This window comes from Sceloporus occidentalis, unplaced genomic scaffold, assembly GCF_023333645.1.
Source record: "Sceloporus occidentalis isolate IW3139 unplaced genomic scaffold, rSceOcc1.0.p SCAF_7, whole genome shotgun sequence".
NCBI classification, from domain to species: Eukaryota; Metazoa; Chordata; class Lepidosauria; order Squamata; family Phrynosomatidae; genus Sceloporus; species Sceloporus occidentalis.
This window is the reverse complement of record NW_028316987.1, coordinates 93,354,634-93,369,841: the sequence shown is the minus strand read 5'-3', so window position 1 is coordinate 93,369,841 and position 15,208 is coordinate 93,354,634. Positions and strand designations below refer to the sequence as shown.

At 44.0% G+C, this 15,208-nt stretch overlaps 2 protein-coding genes across 12 annotated transcripts in view; one reads left to right on the top strand and one right to left on the bottom strand.

Moving 5' to 3' along the window:
• Positions 1 to 6,629, top strand: part of OBSCN (obscurin, cytoskeletal calmodulin and titin-interacting RhoGEF) — a 249,781-nt gene extending 243,152 nt beyond the window's left edge. For all 11 annotated transcript variants that reach the window (XM_089533747.1, XM_089533750.1, XM_089533743.1 and 8 more), the window contains 2 exons: positions 1,057 to 1,206; positions 2,932 to 6,629. In XM_089533747.1, the coding sequence (XP_089389873.1) occupies positions 1,057 to 1,206; positions 2,932 to 3,106 (325 nt within the window). In that variant the 3' untranslated portion in view covers positions 3,107 to 6,629. The remainder of the gene's footprint in view (positions 1 to 1,056; positions 1,207 to 2,931) is intronic.
• A 4,347-nt stretch (positions 6,630 to 10,976) lies between these two features.
• LOC149310123 (7-alpha-hydroxycholest-4-en-3-one 12-alpha-hydroxylase-like) lies at positions 10,977 to 14,983 on the bottom strand. Its single transcript, XM_089531477.1, has one exon. The coding sequence runs from the start codon at positions 14,981 to 14,983 to the stop codon at positions 13,451 to 13,453; it is 1,533 nt and encodes a 510-aa protein (XP_089387603.1). The 3' UTR covers positions 10,977 to 13,450.
• Positions 14,984 to 15,208: the final 225 nt, after the last annotated feature.

Genomic DNA, 15,208 nt, shown 5'->3' with positions numbered 1-15,208 from the left:
AAGCATTCCTTCTTGGCTGCTGGCTGCCAAGACAAGAAAAAAAATATCTGGCCCTGCATGGCCCCGTTTTCCTCCAGTGCACTTCTAGTGTTCTTTACTGAAAGAGAGCTGCTCCTTTTTCTGTCTTAAGATTTATCAGGTAGGCTGGTGCAATAAAGAAAAGAAAATATGTATTCCCCTCCAGTGCTCCAAGCAAGGGGATAAGGAAACTCCTGACTGCTCCCTTTGCACAGAATGTGGAGAGTTGTATGTATTGGGGATGGACAAAGGGAGAATCACATGTGGAGGAGAACCATACCAGAGCATACTTGACCAGTGCACAGGCAGGACTTGACTGGAGACATTATGACACAACCACAATTAAAAGTTGAAAAATAGCATCTTTGAAAATACTTATTGAACAATGTTGTCACCGCTGTGCCTGTTGGTAGAGTGTTGTTAGACCATCCCTTTTCATTGATGGGGAAAACCTGTCAATAAGCTCCCAATCGTGCTGCTGTCCCATTAGTCCTAGGTGCAAAACATCACTACCACAGCAGTTCTAATATTGGCAGTCATACAGTATCAGTGTCTCCTCCTCTCTCTGCTCTCCATTGCTATTCCCAAGAAGGCTGCTTTCCTTCATTTTATTTTATTTCTATTTCTATTTTTACTTACATCACATTACCAGAACTCTGGAATTGCATCACAAATTAAAAATAAAATTAAAAAAAGCAAACGACACACTAGGTAGGTCACAGGGCAGAGAGGCAGGATTAAGGTGGAGTGTAGAAGAGCGCAAAAAGGAACGTCAATGGCAGAAACTGCCCCACTTCCATTATTGCAGAGATCTGTGATAATGACTACTCCCAAACCATCTTATTTCCTTTTTATTTTAATTAATGCAATTGTGGCAAGCATGAGGTTCATGTGGCAATGTCCTGTGACTTATACAGTTAATGAACAACTGATGAACAGCACTGAAAAGTGCAGTGACAGCAGAAGTGATGCTTGATATACTGCTGGCATGAAAGCAATTGCAAAGGGGTTTTTAACATTCTTCTTCTCTATCTTAAGGTTAAGTGCTGAATATCCCATCAGTGCTGAGCCTGCTTGTGACTTTGGGAGGCTTGTCAAACGTGAGAAGATCAAGCTGAACAAATGCTATGCTGGCCTTTCGGGGGGAGCTGTTTCATTCCTCCAAAGCACACTTTCCTCTAATCCATGGTGAGAAGATGCTTTTGAGAATTTTGTGTATTTGCTCTTGTTTCTTAGGTCCCACCCCAGAGACCCCTTTAGCCATGCAATTTCAGTATAGCCCTTCAAAAGCAAGTGGTGAGAAGCCAAACTAGACTGCAAAGGGACACTCATCCAGTTGTATTGTGTAGTAAAATGTTGGCTCCCTGCAGATGGAGTAGCACCCCACAACCTCTGGAGACTTTCAAGTTGTCCAACTCTACTGAAAGTTCAGGCAACATTTGTGACTGAAGGTCATGTTTCCTATCCCTGGAGGCTGCCAAATAAGACCAAAAAAGAAATCTGATGTGGATGAATGCCCACTTCTTGTTTTGAAAAACAGGTTTTTCTTTTTAATATTAAACAGTGGAGCATGGCCTTGCAATGTATTTAAAGGATTCGGCACTGTCCCTAAAGCATCTAGTGGTGGCAATTCACTTTTTTTTACTGCAGTAATCCAGGAATCGAGAGCAGTCAGGAAGGCTGCACTATTATCTGTAGGGTTCATGGGCCCCAGACTTTCCCCATCCCTTTTCCACTTGGATTTCTGCTATTGGCTAATGACAGAAGTAGGACAGTATCCCAGGATAGCTGGTGGGAGCCCATCTACACCTCCCAGCTCAGGAAAGGACTGATCTCACTAAGCTCCCTTTGCCTTTTCTGTAGATGTAAGAGTTATTCAAATGGTGAAAATAATCCAGCATGAATCTGGGTTGAATTTCTGTTGTTCATATGCATCCTAAATGCACTCAATTAAGTTTGGGGAGGAGGCTGCCAAAATCCCACTTACCCCAGGATAATCAATATCAAGGTATATTACGAGTTTTTAAAAAAGACCTGCATCATCGACAGCTTTTTATCCCGGCTCTACGTGGGTCTATTTGCATCAGTTATTCATACTACTGACAATGTGGATCTTTATTAAAAACTCAGGGAAACCACCAATATCAATTATCCCAAATTAAATGGGGTTTTTTTTTGGCAGCCCCCCCCCCCCCCGGCTCCAAATTTAAACGGTTACATTTGGAATGTGTGTGAACAATGGAGATTCAACCCGGATTCATTCTGGATTATTTTAACAGTGTGTATAACCCCTGAATAATCCCATACTTATTTCTTTGTGAAAGATGTAAAATCTATGTTTTTGGGGTTTTGGGGGGCTATGTGGCAGTGTACTAGAAGAGTTTATTCCTGATGTTTCATCAGCATCTGTGGCTGGCATCTTCAGAGAATGCTGGCATGGAAGTGAGTGGGGTATATATACTGCGTGACCCTTGGCTGAGTGGAAGACCCTTGGTTGAGAGCAAGGGTCACACAGTTTGTGTGTGTGTGTACACACACACACACACACACACACACACACACACACACACACACCACTCTCTTCCATGCCAGCATTCTCTGAAGATACCAGCCACAGATGCTGGCAAAACTTCAGGAATAACTCCTCCAGAACATGTACACATAGCCCAACCCCGCCCCCCCCCCCCAAAAAAAAACTATGGATGCCAGCAGTGAAAGCCTTCGACTTCACGATATAAAATCTGTTAGTTGACAAGTATCACACCTCACCTATTTTTCATTTAACTGTACTGGCCTCCTTGATTATACCCAGATATCTTACGACTTTATCATGCAAGGCTTAAAAAGTGGAATTAGAGCAGGAAAAACAATGCAGTTGTCTCGACTAAAGACATCTTTCTTGTTCTCTGCTAGGAGGCGGCCGACAGCCTCTGAATGCCTCCAGTCTCCGTGGCTGCAAGAGACTGGCCTGGACGAGAGGCAGCAAGCCACGGTTACTTTCTCCACCACCAAACTGAGGAATTTTGTGGCTGAGCGGGAAAGAAAAAGAGTCCTGCTCTGTTCGAAGTACGGTGTGATGAGCGTATAGTGAAACACGGTCAAGGTTGATAACTCTCAGAGTCCTCTCCATCACCACACCTCTGTCCCGCCTTATAAATGTCCACCCAAAATGTTTGATGCCTACTTTATTATAATTTCTGGGTAACTTCAGGCTGAAACAAAAGTTAGCACAAGGGGAAAGGGCTTCAGCTTGTTTGCCTGTCCAGATAGGTCCATTGTTTCTTCATTAAGGCATGGATGTCATGTCATAGCTCATGAACAGGTTTAATTTATTCTGAAATAGTTTCCCCTGAAATTGTCATGATAAATCATAGTGGTCAATTAATAGGATGACACAAGTCAGCATGAGTCAAAGTGCTGCAACTTGTTTATATACTTAGATATGCCTGATAAGCATAATTTTGTGTGCTTTTCATTAAGGGAGTGGACATCAAGTCACAATTCATAGGCATGTTTAATTTATCCCGAAATATTGTTTGCCTGAAATTGTAATAATGAACAAATAATGACACATGTTTAATTAAGGGAAGGAAGGTTGTTTAAGGTTGCTTAAACATTAGGGAATACTTCCTTTCCCCAAAACAACTTAAGGATGGAATAACACACAAAAAGGCTGATGGAAGCTCCTTCCGCATTTTTTGTTTTTAAGGAAATAATTTCACTCCTATTTCGCTGCAGAAACCAGACTTGAGATGCTATTAATTATGAAACAGATCAAACTGCATTGAAAGCCTGCTGTTTTCGAGTAGTTGGAATGGCAGTCTATATGGCCTACAATGTTAGCCTTTTTTGTTTGGCCTCATTACAACCCTACCTTGTCTGCTCCTCAAAGAAATGCTGTTTCAATAAGGGAACTTGCTTTCAATGGTTATTATAAACTTGGCTCCCAAGAAGCAGTTAGAAATTGGTTGCAAGTGCAATAATTGAAATGGAAGACATTTCCTATAATTCCAGTAAAGGTAAGAAGGGCTACTGAGAATAACCTGAAAGGCGCAAGATGTGTGGGAGCCAGGTTCTACAAAAATGATGGCACCTGATTGTTATGTGCCTTCAACATCATCCTGATTTATGGTGATCTTACCATCCTACCATGGCAAGATTTATTCAGAGGAGGTTTGCCATTGCCAAGGCTGAGGGAATGTGACTTGCACAAGCTCATCTAGCAGCCTTCCATGGTTGAGTAGGGATTCAAATCCAAATCTCCCAGATTCAGCTCTGACTGTTTCTGCAATTGATATATTATAATTATCATTTAGGTGTACAAGAAATGTCTATCTTTGCATGCAGTGTAGCTTCTGACTTCCTATAAAGTTGCCACTCTTTTTATTGGTAATCAAGCGTCCCAGCTGCCCACAAGGCCTGCAGAAGTACACCACAATTTTGTGTGCTGCTTGCTGCTTTGGGATCCCATTGCCAGAGATTCAAAAGTATCACTTAAGTTCATCCTTTCCACACACAAAGAGATTTATTCATGTAGGAGAAACTTTCATAGTCTTACCTAGTAGTAATAGTTGTTGCTGTGTGCCTTCAAGTCGCCTCTGACGTATAGTGACCCTAAGATGATCCTATCACAAGAGTGTCTTGGCAAGATTTGATTGGGGACTGCGGGGGAGCCTTTGCCTTTCTCTGAGGCTGAGAGTGTGTGACTTGTCCAAGGTCACCCAGTGGGTTTCCATGGCTGAGTGGAGATGCAAACCCTGATCTCCACCTCCTATCATGCTCCTCCTAAGGTATTTGATTGTGGGGTTTTTTTCCTGCTTAAAACACATGGTGAAATGCATGTAGTCTGATAGGCCAGGATGTTTTCCTGATAAATATATTCTGCAACCGGACCTGTTTGTCCCGGATTGGCCTTTTTAGTCACCAAAGCGCTTGTACAAAGCGTAGGATGAGTCCTTCCTGAATCTTCGTTCGCGAAGCAAAGCCATATGCAAGCCTTTGTTATGATACTTCATTCAGTGCAATTTAATCTAATATACAGTGAAAATATTCCCTGTTTTGCTCTTGTAGCCTCTTGCTTTGATTTTGGTGATACTTCTGGAACAAATTCATACACAATGTTCAAAACTGGCAATGGGATTTCATGGTGTTTGTACCTTTGTTTTCATATGCCACTGGAACAGAGGAGCTGAATTACTGTTGACTGGCTTTTTATTTGGCATTTGGTTGCAGTGACATAACTGTGGATTTCCATAGCAGTTCCAACCTCATTCTTGTAAGGTCCCCCCCCCCCCCTGATAAGTCATATGTGTATCTAACTTCTGTTGTTCTGGCATCTGCTGCATAAGCAAACATAGTTTGTTTCAGCTTTAACTAAAAAAAACCAGAAACTTACTAAACTTAGTGGTGTGTTAATGAAGAAGGAGAAACTGCTTGTATTTTATTCTAAACCGGTGAGAATTAAATGGTGCCTGGATTCCTTCTGGAGACTTACTTCTTCATTAGTGGACTTACATCTGTGGGAATTAGCAGTTCCATAATGTCTGTATACAGTAAGAGGATGCTATTACATTTCTAAGTAGGGGAGCCGGCAAAGTGACCGATGTGGATCAGGAATGATGCACAACAGGACCAATGCGCATTGATCCTAATGTACATTGGTCCCATTGTGTATCAGGACCCAAGCTGAGGAGTGCCAATGTGTATTATGTGTATTGGTACATCCCAGTGTACATCAAGACACTCTTATTGGTATCCTGTTATGTATCAATTCACTGTCAGGGCTACTTAATGCCTCTGCTACATAGCTGACTATATGTAAAGTTATGTAAGGTAGACTGTGATAGAAGATTCCGGCTGTCTTTTACAAATGTATCTTAAGCAATCGAGTTAATGTCAATGCCTTTGGAAGGGGGAGCAAGTAAATTGCCACCTTGTAGTTGTGACTGAACTAGGCCTCTCCAAATTTCTCACCATTGGCAATACTGTCTAGAGCTTCTGTGAGTTGTAGCCCAACAACATCTAGAGGGTCAACCCTGTTTTAGAGGACGTTTAACTGGACTGAAAAGGAATAGATGGTTGAGCTTTGGATTTCCACAGTCGAGTCTGTTTATTGTGGCTAAGGTAAGGAATGTAGTTCTTTTCCGACATACTGACAGGGAAGGAAGGAGCTCCCATGAACAGCCTGGATTTAATAATTGGCAGTCTAAAAGTTGCCACCGTTTTAATACTTTGAGGTTTTATGTAGAGAGGAAACCATCATTAGAGGGAATGTTTTTATTTTAATGTAGAGTTATTGGCTTGAATTCTGTTGCTAGGCATACAAGTAGATCCATTAAATCAATGGGATTTACCCATGTGTTGCCTTACCATTCAACCATTCATTCAATGGGTCTGTTCTACTTGGGGCGAACCAACAGGATTACAGCCATTCTTTTCTCTTTCAATGTCAGCCTCGAGACTCTTAGTATCTTTTATTTTGTATATGATGTGAAAGACTATTGTTCCTGTCCTATTTGCATGCACTTTAAGCACAACTAAAGGTATATTTATGAACACAATGCTGTTTTGTTAAATTAAGAATTTGTTAAATTATTTTAATAAAGATTTTATGCCAGAATTATTGATTCTGACTAGAGGTTTTATGTTTTCCAGATCAACACACTGTAGCAACACAAAGAAAAAAATACCCCATAGTATTATAGAGTTAACAGAACCAATGAATTAATGATAGCTCTTTTTGTACACAGCAACATTTGCCTTACAGAGCCATGGTGGGCTGGTGGATGATGTGGTTTCTTCCCTTGCCAGCAATTTTCTGTCTCCCATAAAGAGCTGAACATTGGGTGCTATGGCAGGAACTAGCAATATACCAGTTCCACATCATTCCTGAATAACAAGTGACAATGTGGCATGGGATGTAATGACACAGAAGCACCACACACACTGTGGTAACATACAGTAAGTATCCACCCCAAGCACATCTCTATCCTGTTCACCCCAGGTGCTACATAACTGTGGGACATGAGTATCTTCGCAAGCACAGAGCTTGGGGTTGCCATGCTTGCTATTTTTATTTGTTTTCTTTGAAGAGAGGTGTGTTGTTCTCATCTGCCACATCTATAGAATTGATGCATGTCATGCCTTCCCCCATTTTTCCATGGCAAGTTAGAAAGCTAATAGCTGTCAACATCTGTGATCAAATGCAAGATATCTTTGAGCAGCACACGTATCACTGGTCCTGCCAGCGACCTTCCAGAAGCACTGGGCAGAGACCAGTCTTGAAACAGAAGGCCTGGCTGAACTTTGGTCTGATTCAGCACCATGGTGCAAGGTAAATCTTAGATGTACCATGAGGAAGAAAGGCGAAGCAGCAGCAGGATTAGATATGGATGCTAGAGATTTTGGACTGCTGGCCACAACTCCATCAGTCTGCTTATGTCATTGTTTGAGGATGAAGGTTGCATTCCTTCCTGCTTCCTCTTTGGATGAGAAACAGTGGCCATGGTTGTACAGTGGGTCCTCGCCTTACGTGGGGATCCGTTCCGGATCCCTCCATGTAAGGCGAATTCCGCCTATGCTCAAGCCCCATTGTAAACAATAGGGTTTGTGCACGGCGGTGCGGTGGTGTGTGGGGTGGAAGGGGCGGTGCGTCCCATGGGACGCACCGCCCCTTCTGCCCCGCATGCACCCCGTGGCTTGAGCGCGTATGCTCAAGCCGCGTAAGGCGCATCCGCGTATGACGTGGGCGCGCTGTATGTGTAGTTGGCCTTTGCAGCTTTGACTTTTGTGGATTTGATTATTTGCGGTTTTGATTAATATGTTCTTTCTAGGAATCTCTACGTCCTCCAGTGCAACTCTGCCAGAAGTTGACCATAGAGTTGCACTGGAGGACCTCGAGATTCCTAGAGAGGTGTTTTCTTACGTAAAACAAATAGTGGTTTTTTAAATTTGTATTTTTTCCACATTCATGGAGGCCCTTCATCCCTAATCAGCAAATGCGGAAGGGCCTTATTTTTGTGCACAGCTCTGATTCTCTCGCCAATGATCAGCTGCAGCAGTTCACCAAGAAAGAAGAGCAACCTTTTACCCAGGGCAAAGACCATCATGCTAGAAAGTACTGGATACTTCCTTCTACAGTGTCTTCCAAAATGCATATGCTGACATAGCGAGGGACAAACTAGAGGTATCTAATGAAACACACAAAACAGTGGGAGGATTGCTTACCTTATTTCCCCAGGGGCCATTTTCTCAGTCTCTGAGCTGATTTCATCACTGTCAGGAAAAGTTTTGAAGCCTATTAATCATTTCAGAAGGAGAACTGAGAAAATTACCAGTGGGAAGAGTACAGTGCATCCTTGGCTTATGCGGGGGATCCATTCCGGACCCCCTCCCGGTGTAAGCTGAATAGCGCGTAAGCCACAGGCGCACGCATCATTCATTCTCCCGCCGCGCGGCTTCTGCATAAGCTGGAAGCTGCATATGGGGCACCCACCTATAGCGCAGGCACACTGTAGTATGCAAAGGGATCTTGCAGCACCTTTGAAAACAACTGAAAGAAAGAAGTTGGTAGCATGAGCTTTTGTAGACTTGAGCTGAGTTCCTCAGATGCAGCAGGAGGAGTATTATTAAGCCGCCCTCTTCCTGCAATTAATGCCAACCCTGCTCACCTGCACAGCTGTATTAAAATAAAATTAACACTGGCAGGTATTCCATTGTCCATGCCTAATTTTCCAGCACCCTGTTAATGACACATGCCTGGAGCGGAGGGCAAATTATCCACCACAGTGCAAAAGACATATTCTGCTTACAGTATTAGAAGCAGAGTTGTACATACAGCTACATTACATGTTTCAATTCCACCTTTGTGCACTGCAGCTGTGCATTGTGTGTTACAGTTGCACAATGAAATTGACATGTATTCCACAATACTGCCCTTCTGCATGTGGGCTGTGTAGTGCTGGCACAGTGTATCTCCACCTGAGGATATTTATGCAACGCTAAGCTGATGATGGATCACAGCCTTTGAACCTTACCCCATTGGCCCTGGAACGGGCCTGTAGCATTCCAATGTTCTGGGGATGGGAGGCAGTGGGGAACACATTTTACTGCACAGTGAGAACGCTGCCACTGACATCAAACATCCCCAGAATGTTCCGTTTTGGAATGCTACAGGCCCGTTCCAGGGCCAATGCGGTAAGGTTCTTTGTCTCCAGTGAGACAAAAGCTGAAGAAAGACAATAAAGAACCAGGTAGTTACTATGAGAGTCCCAACTGCTTTGGGCATTTATGCTGCTCCCTCCACTTTTCCCTCTGCTATCTGTGGCCATTGGCATCGCTAGGGTTGGTGTCACCATGGTGTGGTAACTCATGATGTCACCCCAACTGCTTGGCACATCCCCAGCTGTCCACCAACACCAGCCAGGCTAGCTCTACCATGGTGCTGCCTCCTGGCACCCTTTTTCAGGTCTGGTGGAGCAGCTGGGTGAGCGAGAGGGAGGTGACTCACTTTTCCACTTGGCCAGCAAACCCGCCAGACCCAGAAAACAGCCCCTTCCCACCAGTGGCTGGTGGTGGTGGTGGGCTGCTCTTACCACTTAGCAGGAGCACCATTAGGGGATGTGGGAGATGCGGACCACACCAGGTGACACCACTGCTCCCCAAACATCTGCGTTTGGGCAGAAATTAGCATGTGGCATTCACCTGCATTCCATTAAAATGCTGAAGAGATGGTATGAGTGGGACGAGGCTCAGTGAGAAGGGGTTTTTTTTAAAGTTAAAATTTAATTTAAAAAAAGTTTTTAAAAAGTCTTTTAAACTTTCCTTTAAAAACATCCTATCATATGGAATTTTCCACTTTAACCACATGAAACTATGTACATGTAAATATATTTAGGCTGTGTGTATGATATTGTGGTCTAATTTTAATTTTGCCAGCTGTTTATGTCACAGCTATCACCATTGCATCCAGTGACATAGAGGAACTATGATTTATGAGTAACATTACTACAAGAAACATGACTATGGATTCTGTATGGTGTGGTATCAGGGGAGATCAGTGGGAGGAGGTGACACCATGGGTTGCCGCACTCGGTGACATCAACCCTAGTGACGCACTGCCACCCAGCACCCTTTGCTGGGCCTGGTGTGGGTGCTGGGTGAGCAGGAAAGGGAGGCTGCTTGCTTTCCCACCCGACCAACCAACAGACCTGGTAGCCGCTGATGCAGATGGGCTACTATTGCCACCTGGCAGCCTCTTCTCCACTAAGCCAGGAGCCTGGCCAGTCCTGGAAGGAGTTGCTAGGCAGCAGCAGCATCCAACCTCCACAGCAGCCACAGCCAATGCACAGCAGAAGTGCTGTTTGGCTGAAGGGGCTGGCCGTGGGGGACTTGGGACACAGAGTGGCAACCACCACACTCAGTGTTCACCCCCGAGGTGTCACTTGATGTGGTCTGTATCCCCCCCACACACACACCTCCTAGTGGTGCCACTGTCTGTGGCACAATGTTTTTCATGGCTTTTGGTCAGACTGCAAGAGAATAACTATGGGCTGCACCCACAATACAGAAACAATGCAGTCTGACACACTTGAACTGCCATGGCTCAATGCTATTCAATTCTGGGGACTGTGGTTTGTTGTGGCTCCAGAGCGGAGCAACAAACAGCAATCCCCAGAATTCCATAGCAGTGAGCCATGGTAGTTAAAGTGGTGTCAAACCGGATTATTTTTGCAGTGTGGACGCAGCTCTGGACTACAATTCCAAGAATCCCCCAACCAGCATTGGAGCTGTACTTTAAAAAAAAACCCAGAGTCTGCTTCTTGTAGTGTTTCTTAAGAGAGACAACTGCAAGCAGGGATGGCTTGATTATGCCACCTTCTTCCCTCTGAGAGCTTTCTGTTTCCAGACAGGCAGAAACAAAAAGAAGAAGAAGAGAGAAACTGAACAAACGCTCTAACAGCTTCATTTTAATAAGTGAAACTGAATGCATCAAGAAAACAGGACAGAGTTCAAACATGTTGGTTGATGCTCTTGGTCTTGGCAGTCCTGCCAAGCATTTAACTTTATTAGATAGATTGCATAGGCAAAGATCCTCCTGCTTGATTTATTTCCCATTTTCTACACAGATTATCTCACAGGCTAAAAGGAACAAGAAATACCAAGCCAAGTCTTTCAAGGACATCAGATAAATATTACTCAGCAGGGATTGTAAACTCCAAAGGCTGGCTGTCAACTCATTTTTAAAACATGTATCTGGAACTAGTTGAGTTGCCCTTACCTGGATTTCCAAAATATTTCAGAAACCAAAACATTTCTCAGGAGTGGCTGAGAGAGGGGCATCTTTGCTTTCTGAGGGTTCAGTTTGCACAAACTTTGTTTCACGGACAACAATATTTAAAATATTGTATAAAATTACCTTCGGGCTATATGTATAAGGTGTATGTGAAACATAAATGAATTTCATGTTTAGATAACTCATTATGTACATATAAGCAAATACAGGTATTCAAAAAAAATTAAAAAATCTGAAGTACATGACATTTATGGTCCCAAGCATTTCAGATAAGGGAGCCTCAACCTGTAGTCACTCTGAAGAAAACAACCTATTGTTGTTTTCTGAAGGCAAAACCTGAGATTTTATTCCTGTGTAGCAGCAAAAATGAATACATCGCACTGTTCACATTCACTGGTGTTTAGGGGCACAGGGTCCTCATGAAAGTGGGGGAAATGTGAATATATAAAAACACTATTTTTTTTATTTGAGAGGACCCCTCTCTAGGAATCTCTAGGTCCTCTAGCATAGGTCTATGGTCAACACCTGCCAGAAGTTGACCATAGAATTGTGCTGGAGGATCTACAAATGCCTGGAGAAGTGTTCTTTCTAGGAATCTCTAGGCCTTCCAGTGTAACTCTGTGGTCAACATCTGCTGGAATCTGACCATAAAACAACACTGGAGGACCTACAGATTCTTTGAGAAGCGTTTTCTCTTGCAATCTCTAGGTCCTCCAGCACAGCTCTATGGTCAATGTCCAGCAGAATTGCACTGGAGGACCTAGAGATTCCTAGAGACAACATAATAATCAAATCCACCAATAATCAAATCTGCAAAGGTCAAAACCACAAATGTGGAGGGATGGCCGTACTAAACAGATTAGGAGAAAGAAATCCTTAAATCCTCTGTGTGTTCAGTGCAATTCTCATGTCTGTCCATCAAGAGGAGTGTGTTAAAGTTCTGCAGTGGGCAAGAGCAACATTTCTGACGTGTTTGGCATTCAAGGCCAAGGCAACCCATGTTGCTGCCAACTGATAATGCTGGAAATCTGTTTGTCATTTATGGCCTTTCCAGGCCTTGTCACCCCACCAGATTCTTTCCTATCAGCCCTGACCCTGGCTCAGCACCAACAAATGCGAACAGAGATGTCAGCTTTCAGGGCGGAGTACGGGAGGAAAGCACAACCTTTGGAGCGCTTTGAAAATGCTAGTGTTGGAACTCTTGTAAAAATGTAGGGCAGACAGCCAAAGTGAAGCAGCTGAAGTCCTCCTAGTTTTGTTACAGGAATTACGACATATTTCCACTTCTCCCTTTGGAATGCAAGTCATAGTAAACATAACTATGCTGATGATTAGTATTTATAGCATGCACTTAAAGAGCTCCAACACCTCCATATATATTGCCTGAGTAATCATTACAACTATAATACAAAATAAGCCAGTTTGTTATACCCATACTGCATGTCAGGAGTGGGGTTTTCAACTGGGTTGGGTTGGGAGACTTAGGGTAAATCCACACTGCACAATTATAATACTTTGATGCCACTTTACCTGCCATGGCAGCATCCTATCGAATTGCAGGATGTGTAGTTTGGTGAGGGGCTCTGGAGTCCCTGATGCATAGTCCTGAACTACATCATAAGAACTCTCTGGCAAAGAGTTTTCAGCCCTTGCAAAACTACAGATCCCAGAATTCCATAGCATGGAGCCATGGTAGTTAAAGCAGGGTCAAACTGTATTAGTTCTGCAGTAAAGATGCAATCTAAGCATGAGCAGCAGTGGAATATAATACTGTGCAGAAGGGCATGGCTTACTGAACCCTAAACAAATGCACTCTGTACTACAAAGGTTGAAGAAAAGTCTAAATGCAAAAAGAAGGAGGGGGAGGAAGAGGAAGAGGAAGAGGAAGAGAAGAGCAGCCCTCCAGCAGTAGTAAAATAAAACTGGACAATACAATAATGACAGGTGGGATGTTAGTAATTTTGGCTGATGTTTGGCCAACTTACTGTACAATCTTGTCCAGTTTACTGTACTATGACCACTTTGTTCCACATGTTCTCTTCTGCATGCACAAATACACAATTGATTTCTCAAGATAGTTTCCCCACAAAGAAGTCCAGACCCAACAGCTGGCAGGGCTCTGAGTCCAGGTTTGCCTCCTCAACAGCGTAACCGATACCTGAACTGGATATCGTGTGTGGGTTGCATCACGCCAAACCCATAACGCCTTTTGTCTATGGGAGGGACTTCCTCCTCTTTGTTGACCAGCTCCATATCAAAATAGGAGAGCATCAGGAAAGCAAAGAGCTTTATCTCATTGGTGGCAAAGAAACGTCCGGGGCACATGGAGGTCCCTGCCCCCCAAGGCAGGGTGAAATATTTCACCTTTTCTCCATTCTTATAGAATTCTTTTTTGTTGCCATCCAGGTCGAGGAAGCGGTCATATTTGAAAAGATGGGGCTCAGGGTGGATCTCCGGATCCATATGTGCTGCCAGATAAGGGAAAACGGCAATTTTGTCCCCTTTGCGCAAATTATAGACCCTTCCATCATGCATCTTGAGGTCCATGTCTTGCAGCACAGCCCGGATGAGCATGGGAGCTGCTCCCATCCTCAGAGCTTCTTTCACGGCACTGTCCAGCACTGGGGTCTGAGTTAACATCTCCCTGGTGACAGTAAGCATTTCGTTGCCTGGCTCCAATTCCTGACCAGAGTCCCTCACTACCATGGCCACTTCTTTCCTCACCTCCTCCAAGGCCTTGGGATTTTTCATAAGGTATGCGAGGAACCAGAAGGAAGCTGGACCAGTGTTACCTTGAGCTGCCCAGAGAAGCAAAAACATAAACCGATCTCTCATGTATTCAGGCATCCCGGCCTCATCGAGCTGCTGCTGCTGGTCATGTATCCAGCCACTGATGTTGTCTTTCTTGTAGACATTCTTCACCGAGATGATGTTCCAGAAGTATTTCCACAGATTCTCAACTTCTTTCTTCTCTCCGTAAGACAACATAGAATAGGATAAGCGTGGGAACAACTGGTCGTACTTGCGAAATTCCACAAAGATCTCTTCAGAGTGCTTTAGGTCCTGCTTCATGGCTTTTTCTTTCTCCTTTTTGTCGTTACTGGGCTCATTTCCATACAAAGCAAAGTACCCTGCTCTGAAGAGGGTGTTATAGCAGTAGTGGAATAAGCCATCTTGCTGCCAGGCCTTCTGCCCTTCTCCAGAGCCCAGGGTATGAAGCATCACCTTCTGCAAACTCTCCATCATGGCTTGGGTCATCACCTCCAACCCGGTCCCCTTCAGGTGCTTAGCACTGGCCGTCTCTATTACCTTATGGGTCATTTCGGAAGGCCGGAAGGCAAACACGTTAGACACAAGTTCAGTGGCAAATGAGATAAAATCCAACTTGGCTCTTGATTCCTTCACTACTGCTCCAACAGACAACGGGTCCATCAGAAAAGTGAAATAGTGCCCGCCGATCAACGCCGTGAAAATATCCCCGTGTTTCTTTTGCATCCTTTGGAGGAAATCTAGAGTGTTGTTTCGGAAGGTCAAGCCATGCCCTATCCAGGGAATGAGACCTTTATCCAGGGGGGGCTCACCAGGTCGCCTCTTGCGGAATGCCCCCAGCAGGTAGAGCCCCCCTAGTATGGCTACTAGGAGGGCACACAGGACTGTCACCCAGAAATCCATCCTGCAGAGCTCTGCAGCAGAACTTTACAGCACGTCTCTGTTTATAAGGAAGCATGATTCAAACAAGCTGCTGGTCTGGAATTAAGGTGGAGCCTCTGAACTTTGTACACATCATGAGCTGAGGTTAACCCTTGCTGTGAATATTTGTATCTAGTAAAGACATCTCCAGGGTGCCATATAGAAAAACAAAACAAAACAGCTGGCTTATGCTAGAAAGCGATGAGG

What these genes read in the sequence shown, in the direction of transcription:
- LOC149310123 (XM_089531477.1), bottom strand. Translation starts at nt 14,983, where the DNA reads ATGGATTTCTGGGTGACAGTCCTGTGTGCCCTCCTAGTAGCCATACTA.